The 25,679-nt window shown below is 41.9% G+C and overlaps 2 protein-coding genes and 1 long non-coding RNA gene across 5 annotated transcripts in view; 1 reads left to right on the plus strand and 2 right to left on the minus strand.

The window, feature by feature from the left end:
• Positions 1-25,679, plus strand: part of LOC144464322 (uncharacterized) — a 59,573-nt gene that overhangs the window by 33,288 nt on the left and 606 nt on the right. The window lies entirely within an intron of this gene.
• On the minus strand, positions 6,089-12,851 carry LOC144464313 (uncharacterized). The gene has a single exon (XM_078171027.1). The coding sequence runs from the start codon at positions 12,737-12,739 to the stop codon at positions 6,344-6,346; it is 6,396 nt and encodes a 2,131-aa protein (XP_078027153.1). The 5' UTR covers positions 12,740-12,851; the 3' UTR covers positions 6,089-6,343.
• Positions 23,735-25,679, minus strand: part of LOC117252685 (protein mono-ADP-ribosyltransferase PARP14-like) — a 39,644-nt gene continuing 37,699 nt past the window's right edge. For all 3 annotated transcript variants that reach the window (XM_033619766.2, XM_033619767.2, XM_033619765.2), the window contains 2 exons: positions 24,920-25,094; positions 23,735-24,397 (listed from right to left, as the gene is read on the minus strand). In XM_033619766.2, coding sequence (XP_033475657.2) covers positions 24,114-24,397; positions 24,920-25,094 — 459 coding nt within the window. In that variant the 3' untranslated portion in view covers positions 23,735-24,113. The remainder of the gene's footprint in view (positions 24,398-24,919; positions 25,095-25,679) is intronic.

The raw sequence follows: 25,679 nt of genomic DNA on the forward strand, positions 1-25,679 counted from the left end.
GCCAAACGGCCAGTGCCGTGGAGTCCCCGGTGTGTGGCCGTAATGCCCCTCCTACCCATACGGCCAGTATTACATTAGCATGCCCTGTTTTTTATGACAAACAGCATAGCAAGGCTCCGGCCAAGTTAACGTAACATTACTGACACTCCGAGAGACACACACACATATACCTGACAGCCTCTGAGTCCTTAGCCGCTAACGTTAGCTCATGTACAACACAGGTACCACGCAGAAACTTTTACAAAGGTTCATAATGTGCTTCTAGTGACTGTCAAATCGCCAGTGAAAACTGTTTACACGGAGATGGGACAAAGATCCTCTGAGAAGGAAGATGGTTCACTCTGCTCTGCCGCCAGGAACAAACTGGGAGGCAAAGAGGTTTCACTTTGCTGCAGGGTTCACCAAAACGTTTTTTTGTTTTTTTCTTTTAATAAATTGAACACACATTAAAGAACATACAAGATCCTGTAGAGAATTAATACATATAATACAATACAATAAACACTGTCAAATTAAATGAAGGAAGAGGATTTTTAAAGGCAAATAAAATATTGGGGATTTATGTAAAAATACACAGAGACATATAAATAATTATATAATTAAAGATATGTAGGCTATGTTAGGTGAATACTCCTGTCAGTGACCCTGACCACTGGCACTGGCAAAAGAACTGGAGTTGGTCCCTGGATGCTGCACTGCAGCTGCCCACTGCTCCCAGTGTATACAGTAGGATGGGTCAAATGCAGAGGTCAAATTTCATTTCAATGTATGTTATGTGCTGAGAAAGGACAATAAAGAATCTTCTTCTAATAATAATTTCTTAACAACTAGGAGATAACAAAAGAATAAAGAGATTTCAAAGACTTAAAAAATAAGGGACATAAATCAAAACAAGAAACGAGATATATCTCCAGTCATGCACACCCAGTTTAATAAACTCAGTACTGTTTTTCAACACATATATTGTTTTGTCTTCATTCAATGTAATTAGCACATATTGTTATTGCACCATTGGTTTTGGCCTTGGTGCCCCACATTTTGGCTGTGATGCCCCAATAAATTTGTATTTATCAAAGGCCAAAGTGGCCTTGCCCTAAAAATTGTGTATTTCCTCTCCTGTTTCTGTCCTCGGAGGGGCCAGTTGCAGTGTGCTGCTTTTTTATGTGCTGCTGCCTCCATTGGCTGAGCCTCTCTGGTGACGGAAGATATAAGTTATGAGCGAAAATATGCACCACACAGCCAGAAAAAGAACCTCTTAAGCAGGGCAAGTAAGAATTTAGATGGGGCAAGTAGATTTGAGAAGTACTTACCCGACAGGGCAAGTAGGAAAAAAACCTTAACGTCGGACCCTGTGCTATAAGATCGTCATGTGTTTGTAGCGTGGCTGTCCTGTGAGAACTAAAAAGTCAGGAGAAACAGCCTGTTTTTAGCTTTTTGATGATGACTCTTTCAGCTGATCCAGCAGGGTGTTTGACCTCCTCTACTCCACTGGGACGCCAGTGTCTTTGACCAACAGTACTGTCTTTCAGAGACAGCGGCAGATTGAATTTTAAAGCTAGATACTGAAGATACTGGAATCTTATGATGGCATCCTCTGGTACCAACCTGTCATGCTAGCTTGTTAGGAAGGGGGTTAAATAAGGCTTTTAAGTTCGGCTAAATTTTGGCGAGGGAAATACTGGCATGGCCTTTTTCCCAGGGGTCCCTTGACCTCTGACGTCAAGATGTCTGAATGAAAATGGGTTCTATGGGTACCTATGTGTCTCCTCTTTACAGATGTGTCCACTTTATGCTTGTCTCATGCAGTTTTGGGGCAGAAATGCAGTGTTTTGCAGTACAAATGTGATATTTTTGCCTGTTTTGTATTTGAATATTTCTGCATACTTGAATGCCTAAACAGTGTTTGAAATGTATTTATTGGATATGACTGGCAAGCTGAAACTCCTGTGGATTCAATGAGCCCAATTGTATTTGTGTTTAATGTCAGCCCATGGAGTAGTCATTTCACTGTAGTGAGATCATTCTTTAAAAAATGGACATCACTGTTAGAAATGACTCATAGTGACCTCTAGGATAATCACAGCCTTGTGAAAATTTACAGCGCTCAGATGATGTCTTATTCAAGTTTTTTGGAAATGTAAGGGTTTCTCTGCAGTTTCCACAAGAGGTGCTCTCTTATAGAAATCTCTTAATGTCAGAAGTTTTTGATTCCAAATCACAGCATTTATTTCTTTGTGGTGTTCCTTAAGGTCTTGGTTCTTTATTCTGGAGGGATTTTTAGACCCAAAGCTTAAATTTAGCACCGGATCTGTGTAACAAATGGTATCAGCCCAGAACTTGCTGCAACAACTTACGATATGTAATTAATGGTTGATTGATTGGAATGGCCATCATATGCTTCCATCACAATGTTCCTAGCCCCTTAAACACTCTAAACTTTAAAAGCTAAAATAGGAGCCTAACAAAACACAATTTTGACAACTGAAAAAATACTTTGCTGAGAAATTAATCTTCACGTTTGATGCTTTCAGATGACGTACACCACTTCTTCGATGCATGTACTGTTGACCTGCTGTCTGTCCCTAAAGATCCCCTATGCCACCAAAAAAAAGAAAACAATGGGTCTGTGATCAGGAGGGGAAGAGTGGAAGAAGGTTATATGGTTTAAAAAGTAGAACTGACTTGTTCTGTTTGGCCACTTTTAAAATACCTTTGTGGTTTTCTTGATTTCTGGTGGTACTGCTCCATTTATTCTGTATCTGTGAGCTTTCGGAAAACATGCACAAATACGGGCGAAATAAATGCAGGCTCTGTCCATACTCTGCATTCCATAAAGATCTAACGTTGAGCATAAATGAGTCTTAAGACTAACCAAAGGCCTTAAGAACTAAACTTCCCTTAGCCCCAACTACCAAATAGTCCCAAAACATTTATTACAAGACACAATGCACAGAGACATATGTTGAGTCAACACACCTTGTTATTCTGTTTTTATGGCTCTGGTTGAACCTGTGTCTATAGGTCTGAGAACAGTCCCATCAATCACCACACCACCATTAAAACCATCAGCCTTTATTTTTAGCCAGTGGACCTTTTCTATGGAAAACCCATTGAGCAATTTTACATCAAACCTCTGTGGTTTTTCTCTTCCTGTAACTGTACTTTTACTTTACCCAAACTCTCAAGAGTAAGTGAGGGAAGGACATTCTTTTTCACCCTCTACACTTCAGACTGCACCCCCATCCACACCAGCAACACCTTCATTAAGTATGCGGACGATACCACAGTGGTAGGATGCATCACAGGAGGTGATGAGTCCGCTTACCGGGATGAGGTGCAACAGCTGACTGTGTGGTGTAGAGACAATAACCTGCTCCTGAACACATCCAAAACAAAGGAGCTCATCATTGATTTCAGAAATAACAAAACGGACATTCAGCCCATTCTCATCGGTGGGACCTGTGTAGAAAGGGTCAGTGACTTCTGCTTTCTGGGAGTCCACATCGAGGAGAAGCTGACCTGGAATAAGAACACTACACAACTGGTAAAGAAAGCACAAAAAAGACTCCACTTCCTGAGAATCCTCAGGAAGAACAACATCAGCCAGAGACTGCTTGTGTCTTTCTACCGTTCCACCATGGAGAGCATCCTCACATACTGCCTCTGTACGTGGTTTGCCAGCTGCTCAGTGGCAAACAGGAAAGAACTCCAGAGGGTCACCAAAATGGCTGAGAAGGTCATTGGGTGCCCTCTGCCCACACTGGAGGACCTTCATGGCTCTTACTGCCTCAGGAGAGCCAACACCATCCTGAAGGACTCCTACCACCCGGGCCACTTCCTGTTTGAGCTACTGCCTTCGGGCAGATGGTACAGGGCCATCAAAACCAGGACAAACAGACTGAAAAACAGCTTTTTTCCAACCGCTGTAAGAGTCCTAAATAACTCTTGTCTGTAATATGTGCAATATACTGATACAACTGACACTACCTCTGTGCAATATTCATTCTGCAATATCCACTGTATATATACACACTACAGCCTCTCTGCACCTTACATACTAGGGATGCACCAAATATTCGGTAACCGAATATATTCGGCCGAATATTTAAATTAAAATATTTAATATATTTAATATATTTAAATATAAAAACACACATTCGGTATTCGGTGGAATAAGTTAAAAGCAAGGCCGAATAATAGCGGCGTGTTTTGATAACGCAATCAAACAGCGTGCCGTGACGGGCGGAGTGAAATGTCGGCAGTGTGGCGATCCGTCCGTCACCACACTCGCATTTGCGACTAAAAATAGTTTTGAGCGAGCAAAATAGGCTTAAATCGTTCAGCACGCTGTGTGAGTACAGATTTCAACCACCAGCAGAAACGATAGGCGAATCCCACCGGTTGAACGGGGGTCACAGACACGGATAGTAATGTATTCCTGTCAAATACGGCGGCCATCGGCGACGGACAAGTCGGCTCCAATAATATCCTCTTCTTGGCGTACCTGAACAGCTGAGCCAGCCGAACACAGGTATGTGGCGTGTCAGAGGAGAAACGAGCCGTTCACATTTCTGTCATTGTGGCAGGTAACGGCCCACAAACCTCACCGCACTTGGGTCCATGTCATTGGTCCGACAGCCCATTAGTTCCCGTTAACGGGATGTCCGACTGTCCTCGGTGCTGCGGGCGGCGGGCGTATGGTGCGCTGCGACCGGCTCTGGGTCAGCTGGGAAAGGCTTGAGGCGGAGCAGGCTCACGGCTTATGTGTTTGTCACTTTCTTTTTCATTTTAACCCACACCATGACCTTTTCCTGACCCTAACCAAGTGGTTTTTGTGCTTAAACCTAACCAGACCTTAACCACAGGGCATCATGATGATTTCGGAACGGACTTCGGAACAATGGGCAGTTCCCCCGCACTTTAGGGACTGTTCGTTACTTATGAAGGGACTTGTCAGGGGAGGAGGGTGGCTGGTTGATTCTTATTTTATTTATTTATTTTATTTTGATCCCCCCTATGTTAATCACTTATTGATGCTGTTTTTGAAGTATGAATAAGTCAATAAGTAATTTATTCCACTGAAATATCATTGATGTATTATAGAAAAGTGATTTATCTTTTTATAAATGACAAAAGGCACATCTGCCTCATTTTTGCTGTGGTATCCTGATACTACTCAGAACAATGATATTTTCACTGGTATCGCACAGTGGATCCCAATTTTGGTACCGTGACAACACTAATCTGGAGGGGGTTCATCTGCAAAAACTAATGAAAAACTAAACAACGATATTCGGTATTCGGTATTCGGCCAAGCGTTTAATATTATTCGGCTTCGGCTTCGGCCCCAAATTTTCATTTCGGTGCATCCCTAGTACATACCCTTTTCGATCTGTGCTTTATAGACTGTGCCTATTTATTGTAATTTTATCTTGTCTTTTTGTGTTTTTATTTTCACAAAGTTTTTATTTTGTATATATCTATCTATCTATCTATCTATTCAATTCAATTCAATTTTATTTATAAAGCCCAATATCACAAATCACAATTTGCCTCACAGGGCTTTACAGCATACGACATCCCTCTGTCCTTAAGACCCTCACAGCGGATAAGGAAAAACTCCCCAAAAAAACCCCTTTAACGGGGAAAAAAAAAACGGTAGAAACCTCAGGAAGAGCAACTGAGGAGGGATCCCTCTTCCAGGACGGACAGACGTGCAATAGATGTCGTACAGAACAGATCAGCATAATAAATTAACAGTAATCCATATGACACAATGAGAGAGAGAGAGAGAGAGAGAGAGATGCAGGTAATGACAGTAGCTTACAACAACATTATCTATCTATCTATCTATCAAAATAAATCCTTCAACACATAAAAATATTTTAATGATTTTAATTCCAGGGATAAAGCATGAAGGATCCTTGTGATTTGATACAGTTATGAAACATTTGAATTCACTGAGTTAAAATGTCAAAAACATTTAAATCATAACCCAAAATAAGGTACATTTAAGGTATATTTCCTTAACATCCAGTTAAGTTGATCACCAAATAGGAATCCATTCAGACATCATGCTCTTCAGAAGAAATCATAGCTTGTCATTGGGATTCACTGATGTTTTAACCTGCTGTGAGATTTTGAAAATTATATAAACAACAAACCGTTGCATCACAAATGATTCCGATTAAACTGATTCTGCGTCAGCATTTTTTTCTGTTTGATCCTGCGTTTTTTGTTTTTGCACCCTTAAAACCAATTACCTGCATGTTTGTAAAATCAAAACAATGAAAGAGGACAAGACTGCAGATAAACCGATGGCTGAAGACTAAGCTGCTTTCTTCTATTCTGACTGACACTCTTGCAGCAGCTCACTCACAGACACCTCCCCATTTCTGTAGAAAAATTTCAAATGACCACACTCATTATCATCACTGATCCAGCCTTTCAGTGCAATATTAACAGTACTTTGGTTGGGTCCAGAGAAAGTCAGGAGAACTTTGTCAGTTAAATGTTGGCACTCAGATATCTGTGTTGACTGTGAGCTCAAGTACAAGACGTCTGTAGCTGTGTCACTTGCACAGTTATCAATGGTGACTGAACCGTGGTGGAAAGCCAACATGTAAATGTCATTTCCATCACCCCCGACCAAGTAATCACCACCAGTGGACGCTAAGATGTCATTGCCGTCAGAGCCTTTGAGAAGAGCACTTTTGTAACCAGACACCAAGACATCAGAATAGATGGTGCCAATGACTGTCTCAATGTCCTTCAGCACGTCCCCCTCAGCATCGGCATAGCGGCCTTGTCCAGTCAGCAGGTTAACATAAACCCCTTTACCTGTGTCAGGATCACCTCGGTAGAGAACAGCGTCTCTGCCAGGACCGCCATCCACCAGATCAGCCCCTGGTCCAGGAATGAAAACATCCCGACCAGAGTTTCCCATCATCGTGTCATTTCCATCACCGCCATAAAGAGTGTCGTCTCCCAAGTCACCAATCAGGATGTCAGCTCCTTTTCCCCCTATGAGTGTGTCATCTCCTTCACCTCCTTCCAAGGCGTCATCCTTCCATCCACCAATTAGAACATTGTCTCGGTCATTGCCTAGTATGTCATTGGACTGGGCAGGACAGCCTTGCACAGTGTGGACCTTTGACAGATTTCTCTGAAAGCTAAAGTCCAAACGGCAGTCAACCTGCAATTGTTTCAGAGTCACTTTGAAAGCTTCAATTTGAAAGGAAGGAGCATCTTCAGTTGAGTTTAGTGATATCAATTTAAAAGTCACTCCGTCAGAGCTCAGAAACTCTAGGTGCTGATGTTGGTCACCATCATTGTAGTTGAGCAGACTGAATTTTAATTGTTTCCCATTTGTTGTGATCGTCACATTCAGATCTGCTGTTGATGATCTTAGTGCAACTCGGCTGCCATCAAAAAAATCCATGTCAACCAACACAGTATCAATATTCTGATCTTCTGCAAAGTTATCGATCAATAAGTTGTTTCCATACTCATGTTTGATTATGTAAGTGTCTTTTCCTTCACCTCCAAACATCAATGCACCTCCGGTGTAAGGATCAAGCAAATTCTCTTTGCTGTTCCCAACCATGATGTCGAAACCTGAGGAACCATACATTTCTTTGACTGACTCTGCATTATTCATCATCATCACTTTGCCTTGACGGTCACAGAAGAATCTGTCCTCAGAATTTTTTCTTGTATATCGGAAACACCCATCATGTCCAGAAGAAGTCAAATCATCTTCTACATCTACTGACCGTTTCTGGAGAGTTGTTTGGAGTGAATGAAGTGGTTCAGGTTCCTGGTTTCTATAATCAGCAGTTAAGGGGAACATTAGAGACTCGGCACAGCTGCTGTGGTTGGGCATCAGTCCAGCTGTTATTCCGTCACTGGTCTTGATCTGCAGGTGCTGATAATTCTTTGAATCAAACCAGTTCTGTAAAATAACATCTTGCTTTCCGTGTACCCAAATGATAATGCTCTGTTCTTCACAACTACATTTTATATGGTGATATTGTTCTTTCAGGAAGAGAATATCCAAAGCTAGATCTGGTGATTTATTGTTGATGGTTTTGACTCCTTGGCCTGGTGTGATAACATACCAGTCCTCCCCTCCTCTGCCCTCGATGAAATCGTTTCCTTTTCCTGGGAAAATAACATTGTGATGTTTATTCCCTCTAATGTCATCATCAAACTCTGACCCGTGTACTTCTGTCACGCTGTCAAAAGCCTCGTCCTTTTCAAGGTCCACCGCCAGAGCAGATGTGGAGTTACTGTAGTCAATGCTGCGACTTTTTATGCACTTGTTGAACGGGTCACTCTCCAGGCAGTCAGCCTTGTTATCTGAGATTGTGAAAGTGATCAGATCCTTTGTGACAACAAGCAAATGTCTGTATGCTGGTGACCTGAACCAAAAAACTATAATCACATTGACGCGTGCATTGTCGTAGAATGCGTTCAGAACAACATTGTGACCTTGTGCCCTGGCTTTAAAAGTGTGGAAATTTGCTTCTATTATGACCATGTCTATTTTAGAGTCCCTCGCACCATTGTTAATCCACACTGAAGACTCTTCTCTGTGTCCTCTGTCTTTCACTATATATATGTCTTCTCCTTCACCACCAATCAAATAATCAAAAACTCCTCCTCCTCCATCTATCAGATTCTTTTCTCTATTTCCAATGAGCACGTCATTATACCGAGTCCCCAAGATATTTGTTACTGTACTTAGAAGTGGCTCTGATGCATCCACAGTTTCACCTTGTGTCTTAAACATCTTGTTAATTCCTCTAGCCACCAGCTGTACAGAAGAAATCACAGTGGAGGAAATCTCAAACAAGACACCATCTCCTGACATCATGGTCATGTGACGATACAGTTCCCCTAAAAACCATCCTTGTATGGTAACAGAATGACTGCTCTCATACATCAACACAACATCATCTCCAGATTTAGACACAGAAATCTGACTGTAATTAACGCTGAAATGAAGAATGTCTAGTGCTTTGGAAGGATCGTAGTTGTTAATGATTGTTTTCCCTCCATTTTCAGGAATGATGTATGTGTCTTTTCCACTCGAGCCTTGAACGAAACTTCTCTGTGGACCCAGGTAGAATATGTCATCACCTGGTTCACCGTAAAGCATGTAATAGTAGTTTAACATGACTTGAATCATTTTTTGCTCTGCCTTCTGAATTGCAAAAAAACGATTAGCATCTCTATTTCCCTTGTATACCCCATAACTTGAGTTTGATACAGCTTTATAACCTGAAACTACATTCACAGAGCCGGCTGGTATGAACATGAGGATTTTCTTCTGTAATTTTGTGTACTCTAATTGATGTGACTCTCCCAGGCCAAGAATTATATCTTTGCTTCCATGTGTATCAATTTTCTCACAACTCTTCCCATATTTCTCATCATTAGATACAAAATAGTGCAAGCAGAGCTCAGACTCGCCCTGGTCCGCAAGGTGGAAGTGAATACCACCTCCATTCCAAGAAGCGTCACCACCACTAAAATCAATGGCCCTCGTTCCATCCTGTTCCTTTGTAATTCTGTAATATTTGTGATAGTCTGATATCTGCTCAACGAATCTGTGCCCCTCCGCAATTTCATCATAACGCCAATTGTAGAAGAAGCTTGCTACGTGAATTGCAAAGTGTAAAGTTCCCTTTACGAAGCCAAAAGAAACAGCCCGCAGTTTCTCCAGAACTCCAGCTTCCTTCGGGATGTTTTTTAGTTCGTTCTGTATGCCCATATAAACATCATCAATGACTGTCCGGACTGCTGACAGAGCCACTATAAGCGGTGCTACTTCAGGCTGAACAATTGCAAGAGCATCCAAAGGAATCATACCAGCATCTAGGGCAGCATCAATATATCCCAGGGTGTCACCTCGCTTCAAATCTTGTGCCAAATTGTATACCCCAAATCCCATTCCCACTACTGGTATAACCGTCATAGTGCCCTTTATGGCAGGGCTTTTCATGATCGCTGTTGCAGCTCTGGTGATTCTTGTCTGTGAGGACAGAGTTTGTCTTGCAATAACAGATGTTGTCATAGTCGTCACGCCATGAGCAGTTTGCAGAGATCCCACCACACCATCTGCGATGTCACCTTGTTCAAAAGCACGAACAGCTCCTCTCATTCCCAGCATGAGGCCGAGTGTCCCAACAGCAGTCCCAGTGTGCTCTACATACTTGTTGACTTGATGGGAGGAGGTTGAACTGTGAATCTCCATGTCATTAATTGCTGTGTCAATGCTCTCCAACAACCTGTCATTGTAACTTTGACTCTCTGGAGATAACTCGGCCCTAAACTCATGAGGTTCAGTATCAGCACCCTTGAACAGTTGACATATGAACTGTCCATTTTCTATTCTGGCACTGTCCCCCTGGACGCTCAACTCTGCCAGATTTTCACCATATTTTGCCCTTAACTGAGTGTGAATTTGTTCAGCTGATAATACTCTCACCCTGGAGAAATATGATTCAAGTTTGACGGAATTTTCCAACTCTGAGGCAGATTTTAAGTCTTGAGGTGTTACCTGGCCGTCATCATAGCCTCCTAATGATCCAGATGCCGAGGGTCTGTTGCTGTCTTTTGCTTTGAAAGTTTTATAATTGTTTGTTTCTTGAACTGAATTACTTTCAGTTATCTGGTATTTTTCTGCAGTTTTCAATATCTGAGGCCAAATTTCATTTTCATCTTGAATCCACGATTGGTACTGTTTAACTTCTCTTGTTATGAGTTTTTTAAGGTCATTCATTAAGTCTTTCTTGTTTCTAGGTTTTCGGTTTTCTAATTTGCTGGAACCTTCAGGTGTTGCTGAGCCACTAAATCCACGTCTGCTTGGGTCAACCCAAGTAAAGCCTCTTGCCATTGAATGCTCTTCTAAAAGAAAATCCTGTCCTTTCTTTCGAATGTTGTTGTCTGGACTGTCGGCCATATCCAGGGCCATAAGCACCAGAGGAAATGTCCGGAAGTTTCTAGCAGATTCAGATATAACTGATGCAGTGAAATATGTGGTGTACCAGGCCTCAGTGGATAGTGGTACAGTAGTTGTATGCTCTCCAAGAAAAATACCTTTCACATATTCAGTGTAGCTTTCTTTTGGGTTATTTATATTGTTGTCATTAAGAATTCGTGGTCGCATGTCTGAGTATTTTTCTTTGTCTATGTGATCACGAATGCACTCATGAACCTCATTAATTTTCTGCTTATCTTCTCTCTGACTGCTGTCAAGCTTTTTTCCAATTGGAGCGACATACAGACTTATAGGATCAACACTGAATATCCAGTCTTTGACCATCAGGTATGTAAGGCTGTTTTCTCCATTCTTTGCATAGTGATGAATGATATTTCTGACATCTTTTCCTGACTTAATCATGTAACAGCGGGAGAGAATATTCTTTTGTTCTTGCTCAGTTAATCTTCTCTCTAACTTCCATTTCCTCTCATTGTTTAAATAATTTTTTTTTGTTAGAAAATACTCTTTCAGATTTAAGTTTTCAGTGTTAATTTTTTCTGGAAGGGGCAGGTCTGTGTGAAAGAATGCCCAAGATAGAGCTTCAAGTTCATCACAAGCATGACGTATTTGGTCAGCACTGTCAAACTTTTCTAAAACATTCTGGTCAATAAATCTCTTTGGCACATCTGGCCAGCTGTCTCTGTAGACCTTTAAACGATTGACTGAATTCTTGGGTATTAGAAGGTTTCTTTCATTGGGAAAAACTGCCTCTCCTCTACTGGCGGGCTCCTCTCTAAGAAGTACATATCCCTTTCTATCGCGATTGGCCACCACTTTCTTGCTGTCACCTTTACCTCGCCATCGCAGCCCTTCTGGAACGATCTCTGGGGTGATTTTCTCTCCTGTGTGCCTGACCTGAACCAGAGTATCCCTGAGGTGCAGCTCTGTCTTGATGTTGGCGGTGTCATGTAGCTCCCTCATCAGGGTTTCAACGAATGCTTTATCTGATCCGACCTCAGGTGCCACAACACTTGTTGTTTTGATTTTATCAGAGACCCTGAAGGTGTGTTGAATGATTTTGGCAACATCTCGTGCTGTGTGCCCCGCCAGTGTCATCTCTCCTGAGTCTTTCTTGCCATGTCCTACCAGCACCAGTGTGCTGTCCTCCGACAGAGGCACGGCCGCACCATGGATCAGTTCTGGTTTTTGGTTACTATCAAGAGTGTAGACAGAGGTCGTTGTCGGATGGTTTTCATAAAGATAAACAGCAGCGTCTTTGATAGTAGAGTCATCTTCCATAATGAGGATCTGCTGGTGGTCATAATGTGTGGTATGATCAGCTGGTGTTTGTGATTGGTAGCTAGAAACTGATTCAAGTTCAGTCATGGCCAGGTAAGTCTGTTGATTCTCCTGGTTTGTCTCTAAGACTGCTTTGGTGCCACTGGCCATAAAAACTCGAATGAAGCTATAATGGAATTGTTTGGTTGTGTTTCCATCAAGCGAGAAAACAGGCGCAGTTTTCAGTGATGGGTTCAAGACCAACTCTGCAAGTGATGAGCCAGAAAGGCCGGATATGGTTTCTCCATCTTCTGAAACATTTCCAAATATTTTCACTATAGTGTAGCTATCTGCTTCTGGTACACATGAGACATTGTACAAGCATTCTTTGCTGACTATCAATGAGTTATGAGGATCCAAGCTGTATTCCTGTTGCACTCTTTCATTTGTTGAACTTTCTTCGTCAGTCATGACCAGAAGTTTTTGGCTGTAGCTGCGTGAGATCTCTGAAGCACGTAGCAGCCAATCTTGTGTCTTCTGCTCATCAATAGCTGCCAAGAAGCTCTCAAAATCCTGTAAGTTAAAATAATAAAAACACATCAGATAACCTGGTTTAAATCAGGTCAAAGACAGTCCCATATAGATGTATTAAATTTGTTGAACTATAGTTATACAACTTTTATTTTGGCGCCTTTATATATGTCTATGTAAGGGCCCTGACACAACAAGCCAATGGGTGGCCGTCTGTCAATAATTGGCCATTAGTTGGCGTCTGACACTCTAAGTTTTGCGGTGTGTGTGTGTGTGTGTGTGTGTGTGTGTGTGTGTGTGTGTGTAGTTCACTTCCTCCAAACTCATTCTTGCTTTCTATTTTATTCAGAATTCACCAACCTGTTCCCTTTGAATGACAGAGGCTGCGAAATTCTTGGACTCCTGAAGATCATTCAGCAAACTCATTGGGTCTTTGTCTGTATCCGTCCTAAAAGACCATTATCATGTTTATATCATAGAGAGGTACACAACAGTTACACAGATTCAGCAAAACCTGATAAAGACCACATGAAAACTTAACCTGACTTCTGTTTTAGAGCACCCCCCCTGAGTAAAACACAATAGAATACGTTTTTAAAAACGTGGCAGCCACACTGGCTGTGTCTTCATGACATTTCAGTGTCAGTGAGGAGTGTAATATATAATGTTATAACCCTGCTATGCAGGATTGTATGTAACTGTTCATAAATGTGCTTACCAGCAAAAGTTAAAGTAAAAGCCAACCCCAGACTCACTCTCGCATGGTGTTTTGCCTCACTGTACTTGGGTTTTTTTCAGTGTTGTGTCTCTTATGGTCTCGCACCTTTTTGCCATGTCCTTATAAACCCCTGACCTCACCTGAGTCCTGTAGGGGTTCAAGCCCATAAATGTCCCAAACACAAGAAAATGGGAAAAAATCCAGGCAGGGGCAAAGTCTCTGCAGATAGAGAGTTGCTAATGAATTATGATTGAAAGGGATTACTTCTATATCAGCCTATACATCTTGTTTCCAGGAAAATCTTGCATTGTATCTTTAAGACAAGAAAAATAACCAAGTTCTCACTTATGAGATGCTGGAACCCTGAAATATTTTTTTATGCCTCTGTGCTGGCAACAGCCGTAGTCAGAGGCATTATGATTTAGATTTGTCTGTTCATTCAATTCTTGGAAACACAATATCTCAAGAACACCTGAAGAAATTTCTTCAGATTTGCCTCAAACATCCTCTTGGACTCAAGGATGAACTGATTAGATTTTGGCGATCAAAGCTCAAGGTCACCATGACATCACAAAACATATTTTTCACCATAACTCAAGGATACATGTGCTAGCTACGACAAAAAATATTCACATAAATGTCTAATAGAATAAAATGATGAAGTGATGATATTTTATATCCCAAAGTAGGGCTTGGTACATCCACTGATTTTCTGAATCAATTCGATTTAATTTCACATGGTCCCGATTGGATTTTGTTTCGACTTGATTCGATGTGATACAGTATCGATTCGATGAGGGATGTTTCAGTTACAAAACCTCTTCTGCCTGAATATGAGGAAGACACTGAGAGAACTAATGCTATTTTAACAAACAGTCAATACAGGACAGGATTAGAACTGAATATTTTAAATATGGCTGTTTGCATGTTCTCCCTGTGTCAGCGTGGGTTTTCTGCGGGTACTCCGGCTTCCTCCCACAGTCCAAAGACATGCAGGTTAATTGTATACTGAAGACCTTTTTTTTTTTTGTTTGTTTGTTTTTTCAGGAGGACATGGGATCTTTTGGGGGACATAGCAGGTCAACAGCATATGCCACATAGAAGTGGTGTATATCACTTGAAAGATGGAAATCTGAAAATAATTTGAGATCTAGCTCAGCACTGTGTATCAAGGTTTTCTTATAATAAATCTCTAATAAATAACATGTCATAAACAATGATGCAAATAGGTGCATAGTTTGTGCCCAAACTGCATGGGACTAACATAACATGGACATGTCTGTAAATGGGAGACTCAGTACCCACAGAACCCATTTTCATTCAGATATCTTGAGGTTAGAGGTCAACGGATCTATGAAAAAATGGCCATGCTGTTTTTCCCTCGCCAAAATTTAGCCTACCTTTGGAGCATTATTTAGCCCCCTTCCTTAGAAGCTAACTTGGTTGGTACCACTGGATTCATTAGGTCTTCTAGACTCATATGATACCACTATCATCACTCTAGCTTTAACACTCAGTCATCTGTAGCCTCTGAAAGACTGACGGTAGTGAAAAGAGCAGTACGCAATTCATGCGATTACATTTTTTTTAACATGTTCTTTTTAGAGCAGCAGCAGTAACGTTTACATCAACAAAATCACTATATAAACCCAATGCAATAAAATAAATGCAATAAAATAAATAATATTCCTGACATTGAAATATGGAGTGAAGTTTAGAAAGAATGAAGAACACATTAGTCCGTATCACTCATTCCTTCTGTACTCTGTGCTCCTCCCTCTGCTGTTGATGGGATTCACTGCCCTCAGGTAACGTCACTGCTGGGAACTTTTAAGATATGATGCAAACTAAGCTAAACAGTTAAACATTAACAGTTGTTTTAGCTCGTTTGTGGCAAGTTGGTATTATCTGAATTAGCATGCTGTGCTTTGTAAAGCCTAACATTTGCGGAGGTTGATGAGGGACTGCAGACAGAGCAGATTGAAATATCATTTTTCTACATGTTCACATGTGTTTGTTGAGTAGGTGTACTGATAAAGACTTTGATTTTTACTAGTTCAGCTTTTATTGCACTCAAAGTAACGCTCGTAGTTAGTCGTCAACTTGAGTAATCTTTACTTCACTGTCTCTATTGCGGCCTCTGTCCCGACGGGAGAGACCAGGGAGAGGTTACAGCATGGTAACACATTACACCAAAATCTTAAGTACAGATAAAACAACCAGTAAAGTTAGAGCTTACAACAATATGGTCTTTGTCAAAAATAAGCTTATGGGCCTCTTTAACACTGGCCAGATAAACAGGGATAAAGCTTCACGCATCCGCGGGAAAAGCCATATATTAAAAGATCGATCTCGGATTTTATTAATCAATATGAGATCATTCAAATGAAGATGGATTTGAATCAGATGAATCAATTGTTTTAAACCAGCCCCATCCAAAGGTCAACTTTACTGTGACATCATAATGTTATGCAGAAAAATGTTTCTGCATAACATTAGACATTATTCAACAGAACAGAAGGGAGACATTTGGGCAGGTATTGAATCGGTGACTCCAGTCTTGGGTGCTCAGATTAAAACTAATATGCTGATATGATGTGCTGCCAGGTAGGAGATGTGTGTGAAGTATCCAAATTTTAGAATATGTGGCTTCTTTGCAGCAACATCCATATTTGAAGCATTGTCAGCTGTCTTTGCTACGTATGAGTCTGGGCAGACATGGATGCAAACTGTAACTGTGACTGGTTCACAGAGTCATACAACCACAAGGTGATAATTCTAGTTTCTGCTTGAAAAAATACTTGAATGTTTAATTGATTTTCAAAATGTTTCTCATTCACTTTCTGTTGATAAATGGAGTTGTTGCATTTCTGACATCACATTGATCACAGCTTCTAACAGGCACCACCAATAATCTGATGAGCTTTAGAACAGTAGGTGACAAGCGCCAACTGCAAGGCCCATCTTGTCAGTGGTTTCAGTAAAGTGGTTATGTCAGCACCAGAGTTTGAAATACCACATTCTCACCAGAGCTGTACCAAAAAGCTGAGAACACAGAGTAAACACTTTCTTACCTGCTACTGGATCTCTTAACTCTGGCCCAATGGATGGATATGTCCCTAAAATTCAACACAGTCATTGTCACCATTTGAGTCAGCATTTCCTGTCCCTTGATTAAAAGAAAAACACTAAAAAATTAAAGAAGAAAAAAATACAACGTGGGGTAAGTTACAGGTACCGCCACCAGAGCTAAAGCAATAAATTAGCCTGGACAATATTGCAGGTTCCCTGGATCGTAGGTCGTGGTTATGCTGTTGTTGTGGTCCTGCCTGATGCTGACCACTACTGCTGTTATTATACACATATGAACCAAACGGTACATTCAGACTGTGCTCCAACCTTACGAAGGCTCCAGTTTGTGCCGAGTGCGTTCCAACACTGGACACACTGGAATGACCTGACATGGTGCGTTGGTAAATTCAGTCTGACACTCTACACTAAAATGAGAGCCCTGTTGGTGGAAGAAACGGAGCGTTATATTTCTACATGAATGAACCAACGGAGAGTAGAGCGCACTCCGACACTCAGAATGAGTATTTCTGAACGCACCACTCGCATCATCTTCCTCCATTGTTGAAAACAAGCCAACAGAACTTACTAGCACTAGCTAATGTCTGTGGATTGTTTTGCCTCCAGCTAAGCCCCGCCCACCACAAACATTGTACTGTTAACTAACAGTAAAAGGGTCTATAAAGGTTGAGAAGGAGACATTTATTCAAACATTTATTAAGACACCTTTGGTCCGATGGGTTCTGGAGCCTTTCATGGAACATGTGTTCATGCAGTCCTCTGAGGCGGTGCAGTGCAGCGATATCAGGGCCGAGCTCCTCCCACTCATCATCTCTCACCTCTGGGAAATAATGTTACATATAATGGATCCCTTGTTAGTGCTGCTCATCCTCATGCTTATAGACTGACATCTTTATTCAAACGTGCAAATGACACCAGCTGCTCTTCTGTTGTGTTTCTGACAAAGCAGGTGCTCACTGAGTGTTTGCTGTAGGATTAAACTGCACTGACTGTTACTGTAGCGTACTTTAAAATAACAAGACATTAGTTAAAGTTTAAGTCCCACTGATTGTCACACACCTGAGTGTGTGAAATTTGTTCTCCGCATTTGACCCATCCCCTGAGGGAGCAGTGAGCAGCAGCGGTGCCGTGCTCGGGAATCATGTGGTGATCTAACCCCCCAATTCCAACCCCTGATGCTGAGTGCCAAGCAGGGAGGCAATGGGTCCCATTTTTATAGTCTTTGGTATGCGCTGTAGGATTTGTTATCTGGGATATATCGTTTCCTCACAGTCGTGCTCTCTTATTTTGGTTCAAACATGAAGGAGAAATCAGAGTACTGAAATCCTTCAAAATCCCCTCCATTAAACAGCCTATAGGGGGAGTGCTTGGTCTGTTTTGCAGCCATTAATACACAGACTTGAGAGCAAACAGTCGGCGTATTGATTTCACACTTTAAGACTTCCTCTGTTCAGAGGTGTAACATCACCATGATGACCACAGGTATTTCCAGATCAACCAGGACTGAATCTTAGGGGTTACAACTATAAATAGAGCCTGAACTTGAGAACTTGAGATTGTCAAAGTGTAAAAGATTTCTCACCAAATTGTCCAGAGAGGATGATGAGGCTGAAGAGGACCAACAGCCTCAGTGTCCTCCAGCTCAAAGTAGCCATCAAACCTGTTTGAACTGATCCAAACATAATGAGGAATAATGTGAGTTTACCTGCTTTAAATTTAAACTAACCCATACTGCACATACACACTCAGCGGCATCTAAGTCACTTTACCTACCCAAATTTCAATCAGGTGCTCTGGGGTTTGGATGACAAACTGAATGTATTCTGCAGTTCAGATGATATCTAAAAAAAACAAAACAAAACGAAAATACACTGCCATTAGATGTGATGCAGAGGGTCTAACATTACGCAGGACAAAGGTAATCTCCTTATCTTCAGTAACTGCTGTCTCCACTGAGTTCTCTTTTTGGAAAATTAACTTGTGTTACTTCTATTGGTGTCTTTTTGTGGTGATATGTACATAAGAACAGGCCCCAGACATAAATAAAATGTTTTATTTAATTTTATTTTTCATGTGTGTGTGGTCCTCCTTCATACTGCAAACCCGTGACAGAAAATAGGCAGTTTAGCATTGCATTTTGTTTTCTGTGTGACTTAATGTCTCACTGTCTCTGGCACCAAACCTCAGCTATAACATGACAGTAATAAGATACATTTCTAAAATGATAAACACCTGTTCAGAGTGTAAAATCTTGAGGACTTACCTTACACAGCAGCCTGTCACTCGAAAAGACGGCAGAATTTTGAATTCATCCCGACGACTATTTTATTGCCGATGTACATTGTATGACACGCCTCATGCCCCGCAACATTTCCTCAGCCCTCCTAAAACATGGTAACATATTAACTCATACAGGCAGGTATTTGACAGAGTAAATATTACAGCAGGTATGGAAATGTAAGGATATGAGGACATTTAAAAAGCATATATACCCAGGACTCAATGGGTCTCAGACTCAATTTAAACCTTTTAAAAAGTAATATAACATATTACTCATAAATACATAGCATGCTTTTAGGCCTCTGGAACTGTGGTGCGACTCAAAGTCAGACTCTCGTCTTCATCAGGTTTCCACTGACATTCAGTAAGTGGAGAGCAGAAGGCCCCTTTTTGGTAAGGCACTGCTGGATGTTTTTAAATTTGACTGGACACAGTCTTTTCTCTGGGACTCTGTGGGCATCAACTGCTGAATGACTGAATGTGACACGTGTTATTGGTGTAGCATGTTCATCATCACCAGTAGTCAGCAGTGGAGGATGAAGCACCTGGAAACCTTTGGATAGATAGCAAGGCAATCCAGACACTGAAGAAAAAAGAAAAATGAGGAAGGAAATATTAAAAAGCCTTTATTGTAGTGGCTAAATCATTAAAAGAGCCAACATGTTTCGACCACTGTGGGTCTTTCAAAACATACAATACAGGTATGGCCACACCTATATAATCGCAGGAGCCAATCAGAGGCCATGCCATGACCCATATAACGGCATGACCGCTGAAAACAAATAAACAATTTAGATATTTACACACCCATCCCCCAACATGGTCTGCGACGCCAGGGATCATCACGCCCAGGGCCCCGCCCCCCTGGGTCTTGTTCATGATTAAGGGTAGAATGGAGCGTAAGATGGACTGGAGGTTTGGTGCGGCTTCTGCAGTGATGCAGGCACAACGCCAGACCTTCATGGTGAAGCTTTTGATTTCCTGGTCCATCTACGTCCCAACCCTCATCTATGAGATCATGGATACAAGCAGCCGAAATGAGTTTCCTCTGTAGGGGGCCTGGGCTCAGCCTTAGAGATAGGGGAGGAGCTCGGAGTAGAGCCACTGCTCCTTTGTGTCGAGAGGGACCAGTTGAGGTGGTTCAGGCATCTGATCAGGATCCCGTTTCAGGCACACCCCACGCTGTGCAGCTGTACATTTTCAAACAAGGGATTAAAATCCTTGTCTTTGCATTTTATTTTGGTCACAGTCTGTTTTTATAAAAACACTTGGGACATCTGAAATGTGGCTTTGACTTGCAGCTGAACTTGTTGCCAATTTCGTAAAATACAGAGATATCGTGTATCACTGTTCAGCCTGAAAATACTGAGATATTCGTTTTTGTCTTTATCGCCCAGTACTTAAGTAATGAAAGTAAAAGTAAATGTTGTTTATTAAAAAAAGCAAATGGTCAGAATGTCGAGAATAATAAAGTTGATTTTTTTTTTCTGTGTAAAGATTATTTTTTATGGCTTTTTACCTGTATGTAATAGGTCCCCATAGACCCTTTGAGGGCCGACATCACGGTGACATCACAGTGACATCATGTTATCAGCTGGAGGTGCAGCTGCCTCTCCCCCACAGGGCTGTAGGCTCCATAGGAGTGTTAAAATGTGTTTGTCTTGTTGTGTTATTGGGAGCCAGAATAGAAGGAGTCATGGCTCAAAACCAGCCGCCACTGCCCGTCAACAAAAACAAAGACAACTATGGTTAAATGTGATAAGACCAAAGGACTGGACGGAGGCCATCATCAAAAATGCTCACATGTGCAGCGCACACTTCATATCAGGTTAGGGAAAAAGTATTTCCTGTTGTAGGGATGAATAAGGTTATGTGTATTAAAGCTTCCCCCTCCTCCATTACGTCTATGATAGAGGTAGGCATTGGCAAGGTAACGTTAGATACACGGAAGAGGAGAGCGAGTGTTACATTACGACCAAGACAGTCAAACGCAACCCCGGAGTTTTAAAACTCAACTGGAGTCAGTGACGAATGATGAGTTTTAGAATAAGGTTACAGTGCTAACGTTAGATAGTAGCGTTAACGTTACTAGTAAGTGGAAACGCACAAGGAAGATAACGTTAATGTTTCAGAGGCTATGCTACAGTAGGCTAACGTTAGCCATTAGCTACTGGATGCTGTGTTGTCGTATAACATTATTAGATTAGAAACACACTAAACATAACGTTACCTGTCCTGCACAGTCAAACGCAGCCCCGAGTTTTGGAACTTATCTGGGGTCAGTGATGACACATGAGTTTTATAATATAACGTAAACGCTAATGTTAGATATTAGCCTACTGGTGACTGGCAACAAACAAGGAAGGTAATACAGAGGCTCAGGCAACAGTAGGCTAACCGTTAGCAACTGGATGCTGTGTTGTCATATATAAAGTTATAGCCTATGTTACATTAGAGGCAAACTAAAAATACCTGTCCAGCAGAAACGCTGCGACCATCTCGTCCCTTTTTAGCTCAGGATGAAGCTGCATCAGTCTTCGCCATCGCTTGAAAGCAGAGCCGATGTTGACCCAAGTTTTGGCTCTTGCAGCATTGAGTTCTCTCTCAGTGTTAGCTTTTTCTGCAATATTCTTTCTTTTGCCAACTGATTATGCAAGCAGTTGTGTCGAAGTGGGAAAGACAGACAGGACGCTCGGCCAATCATTGCATTCGGTCCAACTGCAATGATTGGTCGGAGTTTTCTTAGAACCATATGAGAATGGATGGTACAATTTTGAGTTTGTATCTCTGGTGGAATTCACTTACATTTTAGTGTGCCATCAGCTTATTAATAGCATTTTAACTTAAACAAAGAAAAGTGTAAAATTTCCAGAATGGCAAGTGTCGCTTTAAGGGTTATCATGTCCACCTCATCAGAAACTGGGGAGGGATTAAGAGGAAGATTGGATTTCTCTGGAACGCTAACTTTTTAGCACATTAGCTAACGTTAGCTTCCATAGCAAAACAAACAAGTGTGGTCCTCCTTTGTAAGATTGGCTTCCTGTGACATCATCCATCCACTGAGTGAGAGCATACGGGTCGGCCAGTCTGGTCCCGTTGGTCAGTGTTTACTTATTCAAGTAACACTGGCGGTCCCGGAGAGTGAGTGACCTGACATGGTGCGTTGGTAAATTCAGTCTGACGCTCTACACTAAAATGAGAGCCCTGTTGGTGGAAGAAACGCAGCGTTATATTTCTACATGAATGAACCAGTGTCCAGAGTGCGCTCTGCCACTCTGAGAGTGCGCTGCTCTGGATAACCCAACGCTACATTCACACAGCGCTCCCAATTTATCAACGCTCCAGTTTGTGTCAGAGTGCGCTTCCACCTGTGCGCTACCTCTGTCTTTATTTCTGTACTGTATTTTAGTTTGTCCTGTTTTTTGACATGAGTGTCCTGCTCTCCACCCCCATGTGTCTTTGTCCTTTTCTGTGTTCACATTTCTATAGTCAAACAGCCTCCTGTTAGACGTCTGCTTTGAATTTTCATTAGAATTTTTCACACCACCTTTCAGCTTCCCTTCATTTGGCTATCTATCCGTTTGAGATAAGACTTCAAGGTGCTTCTTATGTCCTACAGCAGGCCTATTCAGGTGGCAGTTGTGTGTGTGTGTGTGTGTGTGTGTGTGTGTGTGTGTGTGTGTGTGTGTGCTGCAGGAGTCTGCAGCATGATGCCCCATGTTGGGGCTGACCCCCTCTTCACAGCACACACACACTAAAACGTGGCAGAGTGAAGTCAGCCAACAGCAGACAAAGGCAGTATAACTCCAAGATTACTCTAGTTGACAACAACTATGTTTATTTCTAAAAGAAAGTGCAATAAAACCTCACGTCATGCTCTTCGGTCAGATATGTGATTTTTTTTTTTTTTTTTTTTTTTTTTTAACCAAAGTGACATGCAAATCATTGCTACTTTTACTATAATAATTTGCACGTTGTCATTAGTAATATATATTCATCTATTTTCATCCGCTTATCTGGGGTCTGGTCTCGGAGGCACTAGGACAAGCAAAGTATTCCAGTCATCCCTCTCCACAGCTCCTTCCTCCAGCTCCTCCTGGAGGACCCTGCAGCCTCCTACCAGTGGGACATGCCTGAAACACCTCCAGCAGGAGGTGCCAAGGAGGATCCTGATCCGATGTTGAACCACCTCAACTGACCCCTTTTGACGCGAAGGAGCAGCGGCTCTACTCTGAGCTCCCTCCAGATGTCTGACTCCTCCCCCTATCTCTAAGGCTGAGCCCAGACACCCTACAGAGGAAACTCATTTCAGACGCTTGTATCTGTGACCTCATTCTTTCAGTCACTACCCAGAGCTCATGACCATAGGTGAGGGTTGGGACGTAGATGGACCAGGAAATTGAAAGCTTTGCTTTCTGGCTCAGCTCCCTCTTTACCACGACGGACTGAAGTAGCGCCTGCGTCACTGCAGAAGGCGCACCAAACCACCCATCCATCCCACACTCCATTCTACCCTCACTCATGAACAAGACCCTGAGATACTCCCTTGCTTGAGGCAATAATTCTCCCCAACCCGGAGAGGGCAATCCACCGGTTTCTGGCAGAGAACCATGGCCTCAGATTTGGAGGTGCTGACTCTCATCCCAACTCCTTCACACTCAGCTGCAAACCACCCCAGGGCATGCTGGAGGTCAGGATGTGATGAAGCCAACAGAACCACATCGTCTGTGAAAAGTAGAGATGCAATTCTGAGGTCCCCACACTCCGCCCTCAGCTGCACCTCAAGATCCTGGTCAGCAATCTTAAAATCTGAAAGGACTATAAAAATAAATCAGCTGATGAGACAATTTCTGAAACTGTTGCAGTGTTTCTTTAATAAACAGTTTTTAGATTACATCCCATAACAAAGGATACAAAGTGATGAATGTCAGATGAAGGAAAATGACACCTTTAAAATATTGATAATCATACTTTAATCTTTTTTTTTTTTTTTTTTTTTTTTTTTCATTTTCTAGCTAACTTTAATCTTATACTCAAAAACAGTGCTTTCTTTTTATTTAATCATGCGGCGACTGTTCAAATCAAGAAAATGGAAACACGCCTCTAAGAAATATGCAGTGTTTGTTAATATCATATAATTAATTGAAATTGTTTTTGCAGACTGAATTTTAACAAGAACAGAACGAGGTTAACAGGAACAGTTACACAATGTGATCGTAGCATCAATCATGTAAATGTGATCAGGTACTCTGGGTATGCCTGGATGTCATTGAAGACCACAAACATGGTTGGATTGGAACTGTTATCTGCAACACTATCATACAGGTCTGCAGCATTCCCAGAGTTTTTGGAGGGTGGAGTGATCAAGCCGCTTCGTCCATTGGTGAAGTCTCCAACCAGGACCCTGGCCAGGTACATGCGCTTGTGGCCTCTGGCATCAGGTTTGGCGTACCCTTGTGCAGAGTAGACTGGGTTCACAGCAAAGTAAGAGCCATTGCCTATCATCGCACCTAATGAACAAAACAGAGGAAGTACAGATTTTATTACTGACTAAACACATCACAGCTTTTGTTAGTTTAGTAAGAAGAACACAGCTCCACCGTCGGCCCTCTGTGAAACTTGAATACATTGTTTACATAGAATTTTTTATTAGGACAGAAGATTGTTAGCTACAGACAAACTGCCATTTCACTAAAGCTGCTCTCAGCCCTAGAGTGGTCTCCTTAGAGTTGGTTAGTGTTCTCACGGCAGCGTTTACAGATCAAATGCCTGCGTCAGAAAGCTGCTTTTGATTGGTCAGAATTTCCATGTGGGAAAAATCTAGGAAGTAAACAAAACATCGAAGAAGAGTACACTTGCAAGATAAATGTGACCTTCCCTAACAAACTGCACTGAGGGGGCAATCAACTGGAGTTAGATTGAACCGAACCAAACAGGGCAGGTGTGAAACACCCTAAGAGACAAACTGTATGGATACATTTCATCACATCATTCAGGGCTTTGATCAGAAATCCATTGTTTGCGCTGGTTACCATGTGCTCCTGCGTAGCTGCGGTTGAAGCCTTGTTTGTTGATGAGATCGATGGAGTTGGCTCCGGTGCCGTGGAACAGCTTCCTTTCATTGTTGGTATGTTTGTTCTTCACCTCCAATTGTTTCTTCATCAGCTGGTAGCTCTGCCACAGTGTCGTATTTTGGACCCGTTCAATCTGCCAACACAGTCACGACACAACACGTTATTCATCCTCACTGGTGTCTTCAGATTTGCAGTGTTTGATTTCTAAATGGGACCGATTTGTTTCCACATGGTAAAAAAACATCTGTTTGCTTTTGTTGTTCAGTTTAGTGTTTCTTGTGGAGCGACAAGAGGGACAGAGCAAGAGGGCAGCCCATGTGCACCTGGGTTACCAGTTTAAAATATTTGCTAATGTATCATCCAGAACTGCCCGCATGTTTAGTATATTAATGTAATTATAAAATTACATATTTTGGGTGGGGCAACACAATGGTTTGGGGGGGGCTTAAGCTCCTTCCACAAATAGAATAGAATAGAATAACTCATATCACAGCGGTGCCTGGACAGCGTGACGTGTGTGGTTGTGCTGCTGCCGTGGTCCTGCCAGATGCCTCCTGCTGCTGCTGCCATCATTAGTCATTAGTCATACTTCTACTGTTATTATACACATATGACTATTGTCACACATGTATACTGCCAGATACTAATACATACTTTCAACATATTGTACCACAGTAGCCAGAACTATAACTATAATATTATTACTTTCAATAATGTT

Source organism: Epinephelus lanceolatus, chromosome 9 (assembly GCF_041903045.1).
Source record: "Epinephelus lanceolatus isolate andai-2023 chromosome 9, ASM4190304v1, whole genome shotgun sequence".
NCBI classification, from domain to species: domain Eukaryota; kingdom Metazoa; phylum Chordata; class Actinopteri; order Perciformes; family Serranidae; genus Epinephelus; species Epinephelus lanceolatus.

What these genes read in the sequence shown, in the direction of transcription:
- LOC144464313 (XM_078171027.1), bottom strand. Translation starts at nt 12,739, where the DNA reads ATGACTGACGAAGAAAGTTCAACAAATGAAAGAGTGCAACAGGAATAC.